Genomic DNA, 19881 nt, shown 5'->3' with positions numbered 1-19881 from the left:
TCCGACAGTGCGGCGCTCCCTCAGTACTGCCCCTCCGACAGTGCGGCGCTCCCTCAGTACTGCCCCTCCGACAGTGCGGCGCTCCCTCAGCACTGCACCGGGAGTGTCAGCCTAGATTTTTGTGCTCAAGTCTCTGGAGTGAGACTTGAACCCACAGCCTTCTGTCGCAGAGGCGGGAGTGCCGCCCAATGAGCCACGGCTAACACTATCTAACCAGTGAGGAGCTGACTCAGACACACGCACCAGGAAAGTCCCAGGTTCGAATTTGGCCTGTGGTGAGCTACGGGATCTTGGCCGCTGCCAGGGCAGGAGTGGCGCATGCAACAGTGCCTCGGCACCCCTGCATTATGGAGGGGCAATCCGGCCAGGGTTCCTGCTCCCTGATCATTATCGTCTGGGTGGCGACCCTTCCCATCGCAACCCCTCCTGCCCACACAGCCATGTAATCTCCTGGGAGAGGCAGAAAACAGGGAATAACCCGGAGCCAATAAGGGGAAACACGTACTCTGGAAAATTTCCTCTCTGACCCCACTCAGACGATCGAAACTGGTCCAGGAGACCACATGGACACTTCATACGTTAACTGTTAGAACATTAGGATCAGGAGCAGGAGTCGGCCATTCGGCCCCTCGAGCCTGCTCCGCCATTCAATAAGATCATAGCTGATCTTCGACCTCCACTCCACCTTCCCGTCCGATCCCCATATCCCTCAATTCCCCGAGAGTCCAACAATCAATCGATCTGTCTGTTAATCCACTTACCTTCTATACGATGCGACCCCGGCCACAGCCAGGAACCAGTCCAGCTCCCTCGTGAAGTCATTCAGAGTGTCAGCACCCAGCACACCAGCCAGCAACACAATCCAGAGGCTCACTGCTCTCTGGGCGTCTGTTCTTGCTTTTACTTTCTTTAATCATACAATCTCACAGTGCAGAATAAGGCCATTCGGCCCATCGTGCCTGTGCCGGCTCTTTGAAAGAGCTCTCCAATTAGTCCCACTCCCCCCTGCTCTCTCCCCACAGCCCTGCAAATTTTTCCCCTTCAAGTATTTACCCAATTCCCCTTTGGAAAGTCACTATTGAATCTGCTTCCACCGCCCTTTCAGGCAGCGCATTCCAGATCACAACAACTCGCTGCGTAAAAAACATTCTCCTCATCTCCCCCTCTGGTTCTTTTGCCGATTATCTTCAATCTGTGTCCTCTGGTTACCGACCCTCCTGCCACTGGAAACAGTTTCTCCCGATCTACTCGATCAAATCCCCTCATGATTTTGAACAACTCGATTAAATCTCCCCTTAACCTTCTCTACTCGAAGGAGAACAACCCCAGCTTCTCCAGTCTCTCCACGTCACTGAAGTCCCTCATCCCCTGGAACCATTCTGGTCAATCTCCTCCGCACCCTCTCCAAGGCCTCGACATCCTTCCTAAAGTGCGGGGCCCAGAATTGGACACACGATTCCAGCTGGGGCCTAACCAGTGTTTTATAAAGGTTGAGCATAACTTGCTTACTTTTACACTCTGTGCCTCTATTTATAAAGATTGCTGTTGGTGTTTTATACAAAGTGTGAGGTCTTGAGTGTGACTGACTCTCAAAACTGTCATATAAATAGCTCTGTGTAGATCTGGGGCTAAAAATTGAGTCGCGCCCCCTTTGGGGCGCTAACTTCGCCAGGACGCTACTTTTAGCGCCCCGGAAAAATTAGTGCCCCCACGACAGAAATTGAGTGGCAGCGCCTCAAGAGGGAAGCGGAGCTCTACTGGAAGCGCCCCGCATCCCTCTAGGGGCGCTGTGAGGGAGTATCGCGGCGCTACGTGCCACGGTATTGCAGGCCTTCCTCCCCTTCTCAGCGCAACCCGGGGCCCAGCTGGGCCCCCAGGGTTCGGGAGTGCCGGCAACAGAGCCCGGCATTCAAGAGAAGTGCTGGGCTCGCGGCCAGCAGCCGGCACTCCGCGGTGGGGCCAGGTGGTGGGGGGGGGGGCGGTCAGGAGGCCGGAGATGGGAGCGCAGGCAGGTGCTGGCAGGCGGCCAGCAACAAAAATGGCTGCCCCGCACCTCGCCTTTAAATAGCGCCCCCCCTGACCCCGTCGGACATAGTGTCCCCAAGATCGCGAGCGGGGTGCTGCGCACGGCAATTATGTCATCGCCGGCAGCGCAGCGCCAGTAGGCGCTACTGGTTACCGCCGCCGCTAACCTCCCGCTGAATTTCGCGGGAGGCGTGGGCGCCGCCGCGCCCGGACGCTGGGCGCAAAGCAACCCAATTTTTCCCCCCCCCAAGACTTTTTTTTGACCTTCTCGCTTCTGCATCCGGTTCTGATTGTTTCGCTTTTGTCTTTGGAAGGAAAACTCTACAACGACATCGGGCTGAGCTACTCGCAGCTGAAGATCTTCTCGCTGGCGGCCGAGTGCTTCGAGCAGGCCCTCCCCTACTGCCGGCGGGACAGGTCGGAGCGGCGGAAAGAGGCCGTGGTCCTCCAGAACCTCGGCGCCGTCTACAACACGACGGGCGACTACAGCAGAGCCCTGGACTTCCACCAGAGCGCCGCGGCACTGCACGGTGAGCGGCGCGGTGCCAGCCGAAACCGCCCCCCCCCCCGCGGGCCTTCGATCCGTAGCCCCTGCCGCTGTACGCTGATGTCGGCCAGGCTGATGGGCCGATGGGGTGGTGGGGAAGGCGGGGGGTGGGTGGGTGTTGGTGGCGTTGCAGCTGGGAGGAGTTTGCCTGGGGTGGCCCCCAGCGACCATGCTTGTATATGGAGGCAGGGTGAAAGAATCCGGCTTGCTCGTGACGCACCTCGTAGTCGAATAGCCCCATGCTGCTCGTCCTCCACGTTTGCACAGCCGCTCGGGTGTGAAAGCCCTCCGGCGCCTCATCCATTCTCCACCTGTCAACCTAGGCAGTTGATGTTGGCTCTCTGTTCGACCATGTGAGGCATCAAAATCCAGTCCAACCCTGCTCACTCCTGACGCTCACACGGACGCTGTTTCCAGCAGGGTGACTGGATAGTGATCAGGAGCGAGAACCCTGTCTGATTTTTAAAAAATATATATATATATGTGTGTGTGTATATATTCATTCTCGGGATGTGGGCATCACTGGCGAGGCTGGCATTTATTGCCCAACCCCTAACTGCCCTGAGAAAGGCAGTGGTGGGCCTTCTCTTTCCCCCACAGCGGTCTGACGCCACTGAGTGTCTCGCTCGGCCCACTTCAAAGGGCAATTAAGGGTCAACCACGTTGGTGTGGGTCTGGAGTCACATGCAGGCCCAGACCGGTTAAGGACGGCAGGTTTCCTTCACTAGCGGGACATTAGTGAACCAGTTGGGTCGATACGACAGTCCGACAGCTTCACGGTCACTTTTACTGAGACCAGCTTTTTAATTTAAAGATTTCTGAAACTGAATTGAAATTCTCAAACATGCCACGGTGGGATTTGAACTCGCGTTCTCTGGATTATTAGTCCAGTAACATAACCACTACGCTACCATTCCTCTAGTTCTTTTATTCATTCCTGGGATGTGGGCGACGCTGGCAAGACCAGCATTTATTGCCCATCTCTAGTTGCCCCTTGAGAAGGTGGTGGTGAGCCGCCTTCTTGAACCGCTGCAGTCCGTGTGGTGAAGGTGCTCCCACAGTGCTGTTAGGGAGGGAGTTCCAGGATTTTGACCCAGCGACGATGAAGGAACGGCCGATATATTTCCAAGTCAGGATGGTGTGTGACTTGGAGGGGAACTTGGAGGTGATGGTTGTTGTGTCTGTGTATAATAAGACATAGACTGCAGGAGAACGGTACAACAGGTGTTTACTCAACGTGGCTCACACGGGAACTGATCTGTACAGATTACTACTCAGTGCTATATACAGGTGTGGTCACTGCCGATACTGCAGTATACATGAGCTGTAAAAGATAGTTCCCCCCTTAAAGGTATATACATTACAGTGGTGTTCCCATGCGCCTGCTGCCCTTGTCCTTCTAGGTGGAAGAGGTCGTGGGTTTGGGAGGTGCTGCCGAAGAAGCCTTGGCGAGTTGCTGCAGTGCATCTTGTAGATGGTACACACTGCAGCCACGGTGCGCCGGTGGTGGAGGGAGTGAACGTTTAAGGTGGTGGATGGCAAGCCAAGCGAGCTAAGGCCAATTGTAGCAATCCTTCTGCTGCCGGAGCCGAGACCAGCGAGCTCAGAGCCAGCTCCTGGGGGCGTCCCTGCTCTGAATGGCGGAGAGCTACAACCAGCACACAGCAAGGCACCGGGGCCAGCAACAACAAGTCACTTTTAACCAGCGCGCACGTAACGCATTCCTGCCAAACACCCCACCCCATGACTCCTCGTTCCTGAGCCTAACTCCCCCGGCACCGAATGATTGCGGACGTTGAAGGGATTCACTCGTGTGAGAAAAATGAAAAGGGAGCAGGGCTTTGTTCAACAGCAACAACCTGCATTTATATAGCGCCTTTAACGTAGTAAAACGTCCCAGGGCGCGTCACAGGAGCGATTAACAAACAAAATTTGACGCCGAGCCACATAAGGAGATATTAGGACAGGTGACCAAAACCTTGGTCAAAGAGGGCGGTTTTAAGGAGCGTCTTAAAGGAGTAGAGAGAGGCGGAGAGGTTTAGGGAGGGAATTCCAGAGCTTGGGGCCCAGGCGGCTGAAGGCACGGCCGCCAATGGTGGAGCGATGGAAATCGGGGGGATGCGCAAGAGGTCAGAATTGGAGGAGCGCCGAGATCTGGGAGGGTTGTAGGGCTGGAGGAGGCCAGAATTCATTTATTCTAATCAAAGCCCCATAGTTTAAATCAGAGAACTCTGCTCTCCTACCTGAATGGTTTATCTCGTGTTTTAAGAGATGATTAAAGGGTACAGAGAGAGAGAGAAACTATTTCCTCTGGTGGGGGGAGTCCAGAACAAGGGGGGGGGCGTCACCTTAAAATTAGAGCCAGGCCGTTCAGGGGTGATGTCAGGAAGCACTTCTTCACACAAAGGGGGGTGGAAATCTGGAACTCTCCCCCCCAATAAGCTGCTGAGGCTGGGGGTCGATTGGAGCTTTCAAAACTGAGATTGATCGATTTTTATTGGGTAAGGGTATCGAGGGGTATAGAACCAATGCGGGTAGATGGAGTTAAGGTACAGATCAATAATGATCGAATTGAATGGTGGAACAGGCTCGAGGGGCTGAATTCTTCCTCCTCTTCCTATGAGACTGATTCCTAATGTCACAGTGACGGAGTTATAAGGAAAGATCGGAAAAACAGGAGCTTTTTTAGCTCCAACAGGATGCGCCTGCGAGGTGGCCGCATGGAGGTACGCAAGATAGTTAACAGCACGGGACAGGTAAGGTGGGAACTCTGCATTAGAACTAAACCGAGAAGGTAGGATGGGAGGTAGAGCTGTGGCTCAGTTAGTAGCACACTCGCCTCTGAGTCAGAAGGTTGTGGATTCATAGACCCACTCCAGGCACTTGAGCATATAAATCTAGGCTGACACTGCAGTACTGAGGGAGTGCTGCACTGTCGGAGGGGCAGTACCGTGGGAGCGCCACACTGTCGGAGGGGCAGTACTGAGGGTGCGCTGCACTGTCGGAGGGGCAGTACTGAGGGAGTGCTGAACTGTCAGAGGGTCAGTACTGAGGGAGCGCTGCACTGTCGGAGGGGCAGTACTGAGGGAGTGCCGCACTGTTGGAGGGGCAGTACTAGAGGGAGTGCCGCACTGTTGGAGGGGCAGTACTGAGGGAGTGCCGTACTGTTGGAGGGGCAGTACTGAGGGAGCGCTGAACTGTCGGAGGGTCAGTACTGAGGTAGCGCCGCACTGTCAGAGGGGCAGTACTGTGGGAATGCTGCACTGTCGGAGGGGCAGTACTGAGGGAGTGCTGAATTGTTGGAGGGTCAGTACTGAGGGAGCGCTGCACTGTCGGAGGGGCGGTACTGAGGGAGCGCCGTACTGTTGGAGGGGCAGTACTGAGGGAGTGCCGTACTGTTGGAGGGGCAGTACTGAGGGAGTGCTGCACTGTCGGAGGGGCGGTACTGAGGGAGCGCTGCACTGTCGGTGGGGCAGTACTGAGGCAGCGCCGCACTGTCGGAGGGGCGGTACTGAGGGAGTGCCGCACTGTCGGAGGGGCAGTACTGAGGGAGCGCCGCACTGTCGGAGGGGCAGTACTGAGGGAGCGCCGCACTGTCGGATGGGCGGTACTGAGGGAGCGCCGCACTGTCGGAGGGGCAGTACGGAAGGAGCGCCGCACTGTCAGAGGGGCAGTACTGAGGGAGCGCCGCACTGTCGGAGGGGCAGTACTGAGGGAGCGCCGCACTGTCGGAGGGGCAGTACTGAGGGAGCGCCGCACTGTCGGAGGGGCAGTACTGAGGGAGCGCCGCACTGTCGGAGGGGCAGTACTGAGGGAGCGCCGCACTGTCGGAGGGGCAGTACTGAGGGAGCGCCGCACTGTCGGATGGGCGGTACTGAGGGAGCGCCGCACTGTCGGAGGTGCCGTCTTTCGGATGAGACGTTAAACCGAGGCCCCGTCTACCCTCTCAGGTGGATGTAAAAGATCTCACGGCCACTATTGGAAGAAGAGCAGGGGGAGTTCTCCCCGGTGTCCTTGCGCTAATATTTATCCCTCAACCAACATCACTAAAAATCAGAGGATCTGGTCATTATCACATTGCTGTGTGTGGGATCTTGCTGTGCGCAAATTGGCTGCCGTGATTCCAAAAGTACTTCATTGGCTGTAAACCGCTTTGAGACATCCAGTGGTCGTGAAAGGCGCTGTAGCAATGCAAGTCTTTCTTTAATGTCACCACTCAAAGAGTGAGCAACACCTGGAGTGGATCTCCAGCTGGGGTATTGGAGGCAAGATATCACTTAAGCAGCAGTTGGACACTGTGACTGTAGAGGTTCTGTCAGGCGAGGTGAGCCGTGATTGGGCCGAATGCGTCTAGTGATCCAGCAATAACAGGGTCTCGCCTCTCTCTCCGCAGGTTCCCTTGGAAACCGGAACGCACAGGGCCAGTGCTTCTGCAACCTGGCCTACGCCTTTAGTCAGCTGGGAGCTCAGGAGGACACGGGAGAGAACTACCTGCATGCACTTCAGGCTTTCAAAGATACCGGTGAGGGGACAGGACTATAGCAGCGTCTGAAAGGGAAGACAGAGTGGCAAGTACCAGCTGTGTCTTAGAAGAGTGGTTCATGAACTGAGGTCCGTAGAGACTTTCCAGGGGGGTCCGCCAAATAATGTGAAAGTGCGGGCCGGGGCGGGCTCGCTGCGAGCCGGGAGGTGGGAGCGGAGTGCGGATACCCCCCACCCCCGTGCAACGCAGAGTGGGCTGGCCGTCTGTCTCTTCCTTGAAGGAGAGACGACCCGAAGGTTCGTAAACCCGTTTAGAATCGCTTCCCAAGTTGCTGTTTAGCAACACGATCGCAAGTCTCTTCCCTGGGTAAAATGCTGCGCGGTTTTACAAGGAAGGAAAACGGACCCGCCGCGGGTTAGCCCACTCGATCAACCCTCTCGCAGCAGATCACAGACTGGGCAATGACACAAAGTAGCGTGCGGCCAAAATCGGGACCCCCCCCACCTTCTAAATACAGTTGGTACTGAGTGTCCTTAGCATTGCTACACCAACATTTTCAGGAAACATGGGGGTAGAGTTTAAGCTGTGGAATTCTGGAAACTTTCCCTCCCTCACCTGGGGAGAAAGGTCACACTCTGCAGTGAGAAGCGGGCGCACCCATCTCACTGATACCTGTGAGGAAATTCCTGTTTTCGTCAAACAATTTTTTAGTGCAGCACTTTCATATTGAGTATTGGGGGGGAAATTCAGTTGCTTTGCACCTCCTGTTAGCACCCTAACAGGGCACTAATAGGGCGCGAAGCAACTAGCGCCCGGGCGTGGCGATGTTTGCGCCGCTCGCGAAATTGACCAGACATTTTGCGGCGGCACTAAACACTACCGCCACGATCTCCTGCGCACACAGATCGTGATGTCAGTCGAACGCGCAACGCCCTGTTAGCGCCCCAGACCGGATATTGAGTGGCGCCCCCTGCCTTACCGCCTGCCGCTAGCAACGACAGGTTGAGGGGAACGTTTTGCAGTCAGGAAGGGACTGGGGGAGTGCTATTTAAAGGCGACCGCTTCCTGCCTTTTTTTGTCGGCGACATTTTTGCACCACACATTCTGAGAGAGAGAGAGAGACTTCTGGAGAGATTCAACGCTGTGTGAAGGAGTTTTGGGGACTGAGCAGCACTTTGCAGGTTCATTTTGATTTGACCTTCCTTGCATCGATTTAGAAGAGACTGTGGGGGCTGCGCTCTGAACTCTTTCCCTGGGCCTCTCCATTGTTCTTACCAGCAGATTTGATGTCCAGGTCTCTCCAGGTCGAGATTCAAGGCTGCAATGAGCAGGATGTGATGGAGAGCAAGATCGACCCTCCCCTTTAAGAACTGGCCGGCGCCAGTGTGACTGTGTTCCATTGCTGATTGACATCACATGAGCTTCGCCAGTGCTCTGAGTTAGCGCCTTGCTCCTTGGCGTTAGCGCCTTAAGAGAGGTGTGTAGCGCCTGATTTAGCGCTCCAATCACCTCCAGGGGTGATAGAAGCCGAGTTTGCAGTTGGAGGCGATAATTAGCGCCAGGCACTAAACCTTGCGGCCGTCCGATAATTGCGCCCCAAAAGGGGCGATACTGAATTTCTCCCCCACCGTGTCTTAGAATACAGGGTGCAGCATACCGGAGCGGCACACACACCGTGTCTTAGAATACAAGGTGCAGCATACCGGAGCGGCACACACACCATGTCTTAGAATACAGAGTGCAGCGTACCGGAGCGGCACACACTGTGTCTTAGAATACAGGGTGCAGCGTACCGGAGCGGTACACACACCATGTCTTAGAATACAGAGTGCAGCGTACCGGAGCGGTACACACACCGTGTCTTAGAATACAGAGTGCAGCGTACCGGAGCGGTACACACACCATGTCTTAGAATACAGAGTGCAGCGTACCGGAGCGGCACACACACCGTGTCTTAGAATACAGAGTGCAGCGTACCGGAGCGGCACACACTGTGTCTTAGAATACAGGGTGCAGCGTACCGGAGCGGTACACACACCGTGTCTTAGAATACAGAGTGCAGCGTACCGGAGCGGTACACACACCGTGTCTTAGAATACAGGGTGCGGCGTACCGGAGCGGTACACACACCATGTCTTACAATACAGAGTGCAGCGTACCGGAGCGGTACACACACCATCTCTTAGAATACAGGGTGCAGCGTACCGGAGCGGTACACACACCATGTCTTAGCATACAGAGTGCAGCGTACCGGAGCGGCACACACACTGTGTCTTAGAATACAGGGTGCAGCGTACCGGAGCGGCACACACACTGTGTCTTAGAATACAGAGTGCAGCGTACCGGAGCGGTACACTCACCATGTCTTAGCATACAGAGTGCAGCGTACCGGAGCGGCACACACACTGTGTCTTAGAATACAGGGTGCAGCGTACCGGAGCGGCACACACACTGTGTCTTAGAGTACAGAGTGCAGCGTACCGGAGCGGTACACTCACCGTGTCTTAGAATACAGGGTGCGGCGTACCGGAGCGGTACACACACCATGTCTTACAATACAGAGTGCAGCGTACTGGAGCGGTACACACACCGTGTCTTAGAATACAGGGTGCAGCGTACCGGAGCGGTACACACACCGTGTCTTAGAATACAGGGTGCAGCGTACCGGAGCGGTACACACACAATGTCTTAGAATACAGAGTGCGGCGTACTGGAACAGTACATACACCGTGTCTGAGATTACAGAGTGCAGCGTACCGGAGCGGCACACACCGTGTATTAGAATACAGAGTGCAGCGTACCGGAGCGGTACACACACAATGTCTTAGAATACAGAGTGCGGCGTACCGGAGCAGTACATACACCGTGTCTGAGATTACAGAGTGCAGCGTACCGGAGCGGCACACACCGTGTATTAGAATACAGAGTGCAGCGTACCGGAGCGGCACACACACCATGTCTTAGATTACAGGGTGAGTAGTACAGGAACCGTACGCAGTGCCGTAGAGAGAATAGAAGAGCAGGACGTAGTGCCTTAGCGATATTACAAGAACCACACGCAGTGTCTCAGAGAGAATGCAGGCAGCAGTATACAGAGGGAATACAGGGAGACATGGCAGTATCTAGCGGGAGATGTTTAGAGAATATTTCTACACAGAGGGTCGTTGGGACACTGAATGTCCGACTAGAAACTGTGACGGGAGCTTATTAAAGGGAAGGGGATAAATATTTGACAATTTAAAAGGACAGAGGAATGGGACTAATCGGGTCGCTCTTTCAAAGAGCCGGCACAGGGGCGATGGGCCGAAAGGCCTTGTAAACCGCTCTGCTGCTATGAATACAGAGCAAGGGACACAGGGCGGAGGAGGAGCAGAACAGACCCAAAGAGCGATTCGGTTTCTCGCAGGATTTACAGCTGCTCTTTCCCCTCTTGTTCCAAGCGCAGGTGATTTTCACGGGCAGTGGCAGGCTTGCGAAGGCCTGGGAGCGGCCAAGTTTCGCCTTGGAGACCCGGAGAAGGCCACCCTCTACTACAAGCGGGCCTTAGCCGCTCTGGCCAAGTCACAGGTACCTCGAAAGCCAACTTAAAACCCAGCACCGTCGGAGCGCCCAGCGACTCAGTGACTTAAATGCGCTGTGGGGGGTGAGACTGAGCTATAAGGAGCAGGAAGATCCCAGGGTCCAATCCGGCCTGTACTGACTCAGCACATCTCAGTCGGGCGCTCAGTGCCCCTCGGCTTGGGGGAGAGTGGGATCAGTCATAAGAACATAAGAAGTAGGAGCAGGAGTAGGCCATACGGCCCCTCGCGCCTGCTCCGCCATTCAGTAGGATCATGGCTGATCCGAACCTAGACTCACGTCCACTTCGCTGCCCTCTCCCCGTAACCCCTAATTCCCGTATCTGCAAGGAAACTGTCTATCTCCATTTTAAATCTATTTAATGTCGCAGCTTCACAGCTCTCTGGGTAGCAAATTCCATAGATTCACCACTCTCTGAGTAAAGAAGTTTCTCCTCATCTCAGTTTTGAAAGGGCAGCCCCTTATTCTAAGACTAGCTGGGGAGCCCCGCGTTGCGAGGGCAATTTTGGGCGCTTGGTCTCCCTGCCCCTGTGTGTCCCCCCTCTCCCTGTCATGTCCTCTCCCTGTCCTATCCCTCCCTCCCCTCCCCTCCTCTCCCTCCCCTCCTCTCCCTCCCCTCCTCTCCCTCCCCTCTCCTCCCTCCCCTCCCCTGTCTCCCTCCCTCCCTCCCCTCCCCTGTCTCCCTCCCTCCCTCCCCTCCCCTGTCTCCCTCCCTCCCTTCCCCTGTCTCCCTCCCTCCCCTGTCTCCCTCCCCTCGCCCACCCCCACCCCTCCCCTCGCCCACCCCCACCCCTCCCCTCCCCCACCCCCACCCCTCCCCTCCCCCACTCCCCTCTGTCCTCCCTCCGGCCCCTCCCCTGCCTAGTGCCTGAGGTCCGGAGCTAAGGTCCCCCGCGTATCGCGCGGCTGATGGACGGCCGCTGTGGGCGGGCGGGCGGCGCATGGGCGGGCAGTGCGGGCGGCGCATGCGCGGTCAGCGCGAGCCCCCCGCGATTTCCCGAGGCTCGCCCCCCCCCACGATTTCCCGATGCTCTCCCCCCGCGATTTCCCGAGGCTCTCCCCCCGCGATTTCCCGAGGCTCTCCCCCACCCCCCCGCGATTTCCTGAGGCTCTCCCCCCCCCCCGCGATTTCCCGAGGCTCTCCCCCCCCCCCCGCGATTTCCCGAGGCTCTCCCCCCCCCCCTATTAAATTGTTATTTAATTCCCTAACACATCATTAAAATATTTACCTTAGTTCCCTAACACACAGAAAGTGTGGGGGAAAAAATTGTGAAAAATCAAGATGGCGGCCACTCACCTCGGTTCAGAAGGAGAAAGCCCGCCCACACACGCACCGATTGGTCGACCGGTCAGGTCACCGAAGCGTCGGATTGGTCAATCGTCAAGTCACTTGACACTCAACTGTAGGAAGGAACCCGCCGTCCGATTGGTGGACCTCGACGTCACACGGTCGCTAATGAGATGCTAATGAGCGGAACGCTGAACGTTTTTGGGATACCGCGGGCGGGATTTTTGTCCGGCCGAAACGTAAATACGCCTATGACCGGTCCGGAATCGCAAGCTTTCTTTTGAGGCGACGCGCGCGTCGGTACGCTCTGTAACTTTCAAACGTATAGAGAACGGACAGACAGACATCGGGACAGACATCGGGACAGACAGAAGAGCCGCTTTATATATATAGACTAGCTGGGGAGCCCCGCGTTGCGAGGGCAATTTTGGGGCGCTTGGTCTCCCTGCCCCTGTGTGTCCCCCCTCTCCCTGTCATGTCCTCTCCCTGTCCTATCTCTCCCTCCCCTCCCCTCCTCTCCCTCCCCTCCTCTCCCTCCCCTCCCCTCCCCTCCTCTCCCTCCCCTCCCCTCCTCTCCCTCCCCTCCTCTCCCTCCCCTCCCCTCCTCTCCTCTCCCTCCCCTCCTCTCCCTCCCCTCCCCTCCTCTCCCCTCCCCTCCCCTCCTCTCCCCTCCCCTCCTCCTCCCCCCTCCTCTCCCTCCCTCCCCTCCTCTCCCTCCCCCCTCCCCTCCTCTCCCTCCCCCCTCCTCTCCCTCCCCCCTCCCCTCCTCTCCCTCCCCCCTCCCCTCCTCTCCCTCCCCCCCTCCCCTCCCCTCCTCTCCCTCCCTCCGCCCGCTCCCCCACTCCCCTCTGTCCCTCTCTCCGGCCCCTCCCCCTGCCTAGCGCCTGAGGTCCCCCGCGTATCGCGCGGCTGATGGACAGCCGCTGTGGGCGGGCGGGCGGCGCATGCGCGGTCAGTGCGGGCGGCGCATGCGCGGTCAGTGCGGGCGGCGCATGCACGGTCAGTGCGGGTGGCGCGAGCCCCCCGCGATTTCCTGAGGCTCGCCCCCCCCCCGCGATTTCCCGAGGCTCTCTCCCCCCCCCGCGATTTCCCGAGGCTCTCCCCCCCCCCCCGCGATTTCCCGAGGCTCTCCCCCCCCCCGCGATTTCCCGAGGCTCTCCCCCCCCACGATTTCCCGAGGCTCTCCCCCCCCCGCGATTTCCCGAGGCTCTCCCCCCCCCCCCGTGATTTCCCGAGGCTCTCCCCCCCCCCGCGATTTCCCGAGGCTCTCCCCCCCACCGCGATTTCCCGAGGCTCTCCCCCCCCATTAAATTGTTATTTAATTCCCTAACACATCATTAAAATATTTACCTTAGTTCCCTAACACACAGAAAGTGTGGGGGGAAAAAATTGTGAAAAATCAAGATGGCGGCCACTCACCTCGGTTCAGAAGGATAAGGCCCGCCCACACACGCACCGATTGGTCGACCGGTCAGGTCACCGAAGCGTAGGATTGGTCAATCGTCGAGTCACTCGACACTCAACTGTAGGAAGGAACCCGCCGTCCGATTGGTGGACCTCGACGTCACACGGTCGCTAATGAGATGCTAATGAGCGGAACGCTGAACGTTTTTGGGATACCGCGGGCGGGATTTTTGTCCAGCCGAAACGTAAATACGCCTATGACCGGTCCGGAATCGCAAGCTTTCTTTTGAGGTGACGCACGCATCGGTACGCTCTGTAACTTTCAAACGTATAGAGAACGGACAGACAGACAGACAGACAGACATCGGGACAGACAGACATCGGGACAGACAGAAGAGCCGCTTTATATATATAGATTATGCCCCCTAGTTCCAGTCTCACCCATCAGTGGAAACATCCTCCCCGCATCCACCCGATCAAGCCCCCTCACAATCTTATATGTTTCGATAAGATCGCCTCTCATTCTTCTGAACTCCAATGAGTAGAGGCCCAACCTACTCAACCTTTCCTCATACGTCAACCCCCTCATCTCCGGAATCAACCGAGTGAACCTTCTCCGAACTGCCTCGAGAGCAAGTATATCTTTTCTTAAATATGGAAACCAAAACTGCATGCAGTATTCCAGGTGTGGCCTCATCAATACCCTTTGCACTCCTGATACCCAGGCGGTGATTCCTTTTGAAGTGCAGCCACTGTCATTATGCAGGCGAGCGTCGCGGTAATTTTCCACACCGGCCGGATCCCTCAAACAGCAGTGAGATGAACCGCCGGTTAGATCTGTTTTTTTGGTTATAGGTGTTGGTTGAGGGAGGAATGTTGGCCCAGGAACATCATCTTCCCAATAATCCCATGGGATCTTTTACCTACCTGAGCAGGTAGACAGAGACTAAAATCTGGAATGAAGCCAGGGAATTGCAGACAGCTGATGTCCAACCACAAGTGCATCAGAATACTGTGCTTTCAAAATCCCATTTATTGGGATTTAAAAAATAGGCCCAGAAATTCGGGTCGGGGGCTTCCCGCGGGTGTAAGCCCCCGACCTGCACTTACCTAGCGCGCCGGCTGTTGAGCTGTGGGCCCGCGTGGGATTCCGATCCTGGGCCTGCTCCAACTGCCGGCGCACAGTGCTTGCGTATCCCAGGGGCGCAGTTAGTTCGAAGCGTCCCCTGGGATCACATGGGCCATGGAGAGCCAATCGGAGCAGGGAATGCTTCATTCATAAGTTTGACAGGAAGAGCTGTCAAACCTATAAATACTATAAGCCCCAAAACATCACTAAAACTTCAAATACATTTTTTAAAAAACATCACATTTTTAAATTATTTAACTATAAATTACATGAAATAACTATTTTAAACAATAATTTAATTTTTTGAAAAAATTAATTACATTTTCTAATGGGGTTAAAAATAAACTTACCTTTCTTTAAAGTATTTAAAAATAATAAACCTGTGGAAAAAATGTTTTAATTTTAATTAATTCACCACTTACCTTGTTAAAAGCAGGCCTTGCGCCTGCTTTATAAATGTGTAACTGCTGGAGACTTACCCTCCCGGAGAAACCTGTAAAAAAAATGTAAGTTCCAGGCGTACGCGCTGCCTCTCCGGCGCACGCGTTCAACCTCTGAACCCCTTCTTTCAAGGGAACGGAAGTGCCGGTTTCCCGCGCCTGCGCAGTGCACGCACGAAACTGGCACTTTTGTTGGGCCTACGCGTGAGTACCCAGCGTGTACTCACCCGTGGGGACCCGAATTTCTGGGCCATTCACTGGGCGTCGCCAGCAAGGCCAGCATTTATTGCCCCTCCCCAATGTGAGCTGCCTTATACAACTGAGTGGCTCCCGAGGGCATTTCAGAGGGCGGTTAAGAGTCAACCACATTGCTGTGGGTCTAGAGTCACATATACCCGGCCAGACCGGGTAAGGACGGCAGATTTCCTTCCCTAACATTAGTGAACCAGATGGGTTTGTTATGAGAATCTGGTCACAGTAGCTTTTTATTCCAAATTTATTAAATTAAGTGAATTTAAATTCCCCAGTGGCCATGGTGGGATTTGAACTCAAGTTTCTTGGGTCATTAGTCCATTCCTACTGGATTTTTAGTCCAGTGACAAAGCCACTATGCTACCGTACCCGAGTTCACTTCCCCACAATTGCAGAGTGCCAATCTCAGCGTGGTTCGTAATACTCTCGCTTCGGAGTCAGAATGTTGTGGGTTCAAGTCCCACTCCAGGGGTAACGCAGTCCGCGGGGAGTGCTGCATTGTCAGAGGTGCCATCCTTTGGACGAGCTCTTAAACCGAGGCCTCATCAGCCTGTGCAAATACAACGCCCTATTCAAAGGCCAGCAGGTGGTACAGGCCAACATTTCTCCCTTAAACGACACCTAAAAAAGACTGACTGGACATTTCATTTCAGAGCAGTTTGCAGGGCCTGGCGCACTGCAAGTTGGATAGGTAACAACAGCAACTACGCTTTAAAAATTAATTCACTGACTGTAAAGAGCTTTGCGGCTTCCTGATAATGTTAATACACTTTGTGAGTCAGCCAGTGACTCAGTAGATAGCACTCTCGTTTCTGAGTCAGTAAGGGTTGTGGGTTCAGGTCCCACTCCAGAGACTTGAGCACAAAATCTAGGCTGACACTCCCAGTGCCAGTACTGAGGGAGCGCCGCACTGTCGGAGGGGCAATACTGAGGGAGCGCCGCACTGTCGGAGGGGCAGTACTGAGGGAGCGCCGCACTGTCGGAGTGGCAGTACAGAGGGAGCGCCGCACTGTCGGAGGGGCGGTACTGAGGGAGCGCCACACTGTCGGAGGGGCGGTACTGAGGGAGCGCCGCACTGTCGGAGGGGCGGTACTGAGGGAGTGCCGCACTGTCGGAGGGGCAGTACTGAGGGAGCGCCGCACTGTCGGAGGGGCGGTACTGAGGGAGCGCCGCACTGTTGGAGGGGCAGTACTGAGGGAGTGCTGCACTGTCGGAGGGGCAGTACTGAGGGAGCGCCGCACTGAGGGAGGGGCAGTACTGAGGGAGCACCGCACTGTCGGAGGGGCAGTACTGAGGGAGCGCCGCACTGTCGGAGGGGCGGTACTGAGGGAGCGCCGCACTGTCGGAGGGGCAGTACTGAGGGAGCGCCGCACTGTCGGTGGGGCAGTACTGAGCGAGCGCCACACTGTCGGAGGTGCCGTCTTTCGGATGAGACGTTAAACTGAGGCCCCGTCTGCCCTCTCAGGTGGACGTAAAAGATCCCACGGCCACTATTGGAAGAAGAGCAGGGGGGAGTTCTCCCCGGTGTCCTGGGGCCAATATTTATCCCTCAACCAACATCACTAAAATAGATTATCTGGTCATTATCACATCGCTGTTTGTGGCAGCTGCTGTGCGCAAATTGGCTGCTGCGTTTCCTACATTACAACAGTGGCTACACTTCAAAAGTATTTCATTAGCTGTAAACCGCTTTGGGACGTCCGGTGGTTGTGAAAGGCGCTGTAGAAATGCAAGTCTTTTTTTGTACAGAAATAACTTAAATACAGGACGTCCCAAAGCGCTTCACAGCCAATGAAGTACTTTTTGAAATGTGGTCACTGTTGTAATGTAGGAAACGCGGCAGCCAATTTGCGCACAGCAAGCTCCCACACACAGCAATGTGATAATGACCAGATCATCTGTTTTTAGTGATGTTGGTTGAGGGATAAATATTGGCCCCAGGACACCGGGGAGAACTCCCCCTGCTCTTCTTCCAATAGTGGCCGTGGGATCTTTTACATCCACCTGAGAGAGCAGACGGGGCCTCGGTTTCACGTCTCATCCGAAAGACGGCACCTCCGACAGTGCGGCGCTCCCTCAGTACTGCCCCTCCGACAGTGCGGCGCTCCCTCAGTACTGCCCCTCCGACAGTGCGGCGCTCCCTCAGTACTGCCCCTCCGACAGTGCGGGGCTCCCTCAGTACAGCCCCTCTGACAGTGCAGCGCTCCCTCAGTACCGCCCCTCCGACAGTGCGGCGCTCCCTCAGTACTGCCCCTCCGACAGTGCGGCGCTCCCTCAGTACCGCCCCTCCGACAGTGCGGCGCTCCCTCAGTACCGCCCCTCCGACAGTGCGGCGCTCCCTCAGTACCGCCCCTCTGACAGTGCGGCGCTCCCTCAGTACCGCCCCTCCGACAGTGCGGCGCTCCCTCAGTACCGCCCCTCCGACAGTGCAGCGCTCCCTCAGTACTGCCCCTCCGACAGTGCGGTGCTCCCTCAGTACTGCCCCTCCGACAGTGCGGTGCTCCCTCAGTACTGCCCCTCCGACAGTGCGGCGCTCCCTCAGTACCGCCCCTCCGACAGTGCGGCGCTCCCTCAGTACTGTCCCTCCGACAGTGCGGCGCTCCCTCAGTACCGCCCCTCCGACAGTGCGGCGCTCCCTCAGTACCGCCCCTCCGACAGTGCGGCGCTCCCTCAGTACTGCCCCTCCGACAGTGCGGCACTCCCTCAGTACCAGCAGTGGAATGTCAGCCTAGATTATGGGGCTCAAGTCTCTGGCTTGAACCCACGACCTTCTGACTCAGAGGCGAGAGAGTGCTACCCACTGAGCCAGGCCCAACACCGTGAATAGGATTCCAGCTGACGGATGGAAGCTGTGCCGCCGATGTTGGAGGGCGGGGTGCACAGGAGCCCCAAGTCAGAAGAGCAGAGGGTATGAGCTGGAGCTGGTGGCAGAGGTAGGATGGAGGGAGGCCACGAAGGGATTTGTTCACAAGGACATGGGTTTTGAAATCTTTGCGTTGGAAGAAGCGGACAGCAAGTGCAGATCAGCGAGGACAGGGATGTGGGACTGAATACGGGATAGGATGCAAGCTTTGGATGGCTTGAGGGATGCAGCGATGACTAGGTGACATCGGCCAAAGACTTGGAGTACGTGACCTGCCCACAACCCCTGAGCACAGAACGGGCTGAGTCATATGCAAGGATCAGAAAAGAGGATGAAAATGCAGAGAAACTAGAACTGGGATTTGCGTGAGAAATAGGCGTGCTATGGCCTGTCTCTAGCGCAACCTCCAGAGGGTATTTATCTCAGTAGGAACTGAGAGTTTGATCAACCACCAAAGACTGAGTATTCACGATTAACGCTGGATTCTCCTCTGTGATGTTCTTTATTCTTGCAGGAACCCACTGGCTCAGCACAAGAAAGGATTGTGAACAAACTGGCGGATGCCATTCAGTACAAACTGTCTTTGAACAGCGCGTTGCCACATGCTGGGGGCATCCCTCCCGCCATGCCTTTGGTAAGTTTTTTTACACACTTTTAAACAGTCGTGAGCCTGTCCATCTGAGACCATCCCATCAGCTCTCCATTCTCAACGTAATCCTTCATGACAAAAGGTAGCTCTCAAACTCACCCAGTCCGACATCCCACTCACTCAGCCCAACATTCCCCATACTTGGGACAGTGTAGAGGGAGCTTTACTCTGTATCTAACCCATGTTGTACCTGCCCTGTGAATGTTTGGGACAGTGTAGAGGGAGCTTTACTCTGTATCTAACCCGTGTTGTACCTGCCCTGTGAATGTTTGGGACAGTGTAGAGGGAGCTTTACTCTGTATCTAACCCATGCTGTACCTGCCCTGGGAGTGTTTGATGGGACAGTGTAGAGAGAGCTTTACTCTGTATCTAACCCGTGCTGTACTTGCCCTGGGAGTGTTTGATGGGACAGCGTAGAGGGAGCTTTACTGTGTATCTAACCCGTGCTGTACCTGCCCTGGGAGTGTTTGATGGGACAGTGTAGAGGGAGCTTTACTCTATCTAACCCGTGCTGTACCTGCCCTGGGATGTTTAATGGGACAGTGTAGAGGGAGCTTTATTCTGTATCTAACCCGTGTTGTATCTGCCCTGTGAATGTTTGATTGGACAGTGTAGAGGGAGCTTTACTCTATCTAACCCGTGCTGTACCTGCCCTGGGAGTGTTTGATGGGACAGTGTAGAGGGAGCTTTACTCTGTATCTAACCCTTGCTGTACCTGCCCTGGGAGTGTTTGACGGGACAGTGTAGAGGGAGCTTTACTCTGTATCTAACCCGTGCTGTACCTGCCCTGGGAGTGTTTGATGGGACAGTGTAGAGGGAGCTTTACTCTGTATCTAACCCATGCTGTACCTGCCCTGGGAGTGTTTGATGGGACAGTGTAGAGGGAGCTTTACTCTGTATCTAACCTGTGCTGTACCTGCCCTGGGCGTGTTTGATGGGACAGTGTCGAGGGAGCTTTACTCTGTATCTAACCCGTGCTGTACCTGCCCTGGGAGTGTTTGATGGGACAGTGTAGAGGGAGCTTTACTCTGTATCTAACCCATGCTGTACCTGCCCTGGGATGTTTAATGGGACAGTGTAGAGGGAGCTTTATTCTGTATCTAACCCGTGTTGTATCTGCCCTGTGAATGTTTGATGGGAGAGTGTAGAGGGAGCTTTACTCTATCTAACCCGTGCTGTACCTGCCCTGGGAGTGTTTGATGGGACAGTGTAGAGGGAGCTT

The 19881-nt window shown here is 55.6% G+C and overlaps 1 protein-coding gene across 1 annotated transcript in view; it reads left to right on the top strand.

Annotated features, from left to right (window-relative positions):
* ttc24 (tetratricopeptide repeat domain 24) overlaps nucleotides 1-19881 on the top strand; it is a 42972-nt gene that overhangs the window by 5080 nt on the left and 18011 nt on the right. The window contains exons 2-5 of the mRNA XM_085978747.1: nucleotides 2340-2555; nucleotides 6966-7094; nucleotides 10501-10622; nucleotides 18525-18644. Coding sequence (XP_085834873.1) covers nucleotides 2340-2555; nucleotides 6966-7094; nucleotides 10501-10622; nucleotides 18525-18644 — 587 coding nt within the window. The remainder of the gene's footprint in view (nucleotides 1-2339; nucleotides 2556-6965; nucleotides 7095-10500; nucleotides 10623-18524; nucleotides 18645-19881) is intronic.

The sequence above is a fragment of the Somniosus microcephalus genome, unplaced genomic scaffold, assembly GCF_052327205.1.
Source record: "Somniosus microcephalus isolate GS21.2 unplaced genomic scaffold, FLI_Smic_1.0 unresolved_chr7, whole genome shotgun sequence".
In the NCBI taxonomy this organism is placed as follows: domain Eukaryota; kingdom Metazoa; phylum Chordata; class Chondrichthyes; order Squaliformes; family Somniosidae; genus Somniosus; species Somniosus microcephalus.
Note: the sequence above shows the minus strand (reverse complement) of the source record. Positions and strands in the feature narration are given on the sequence as shown.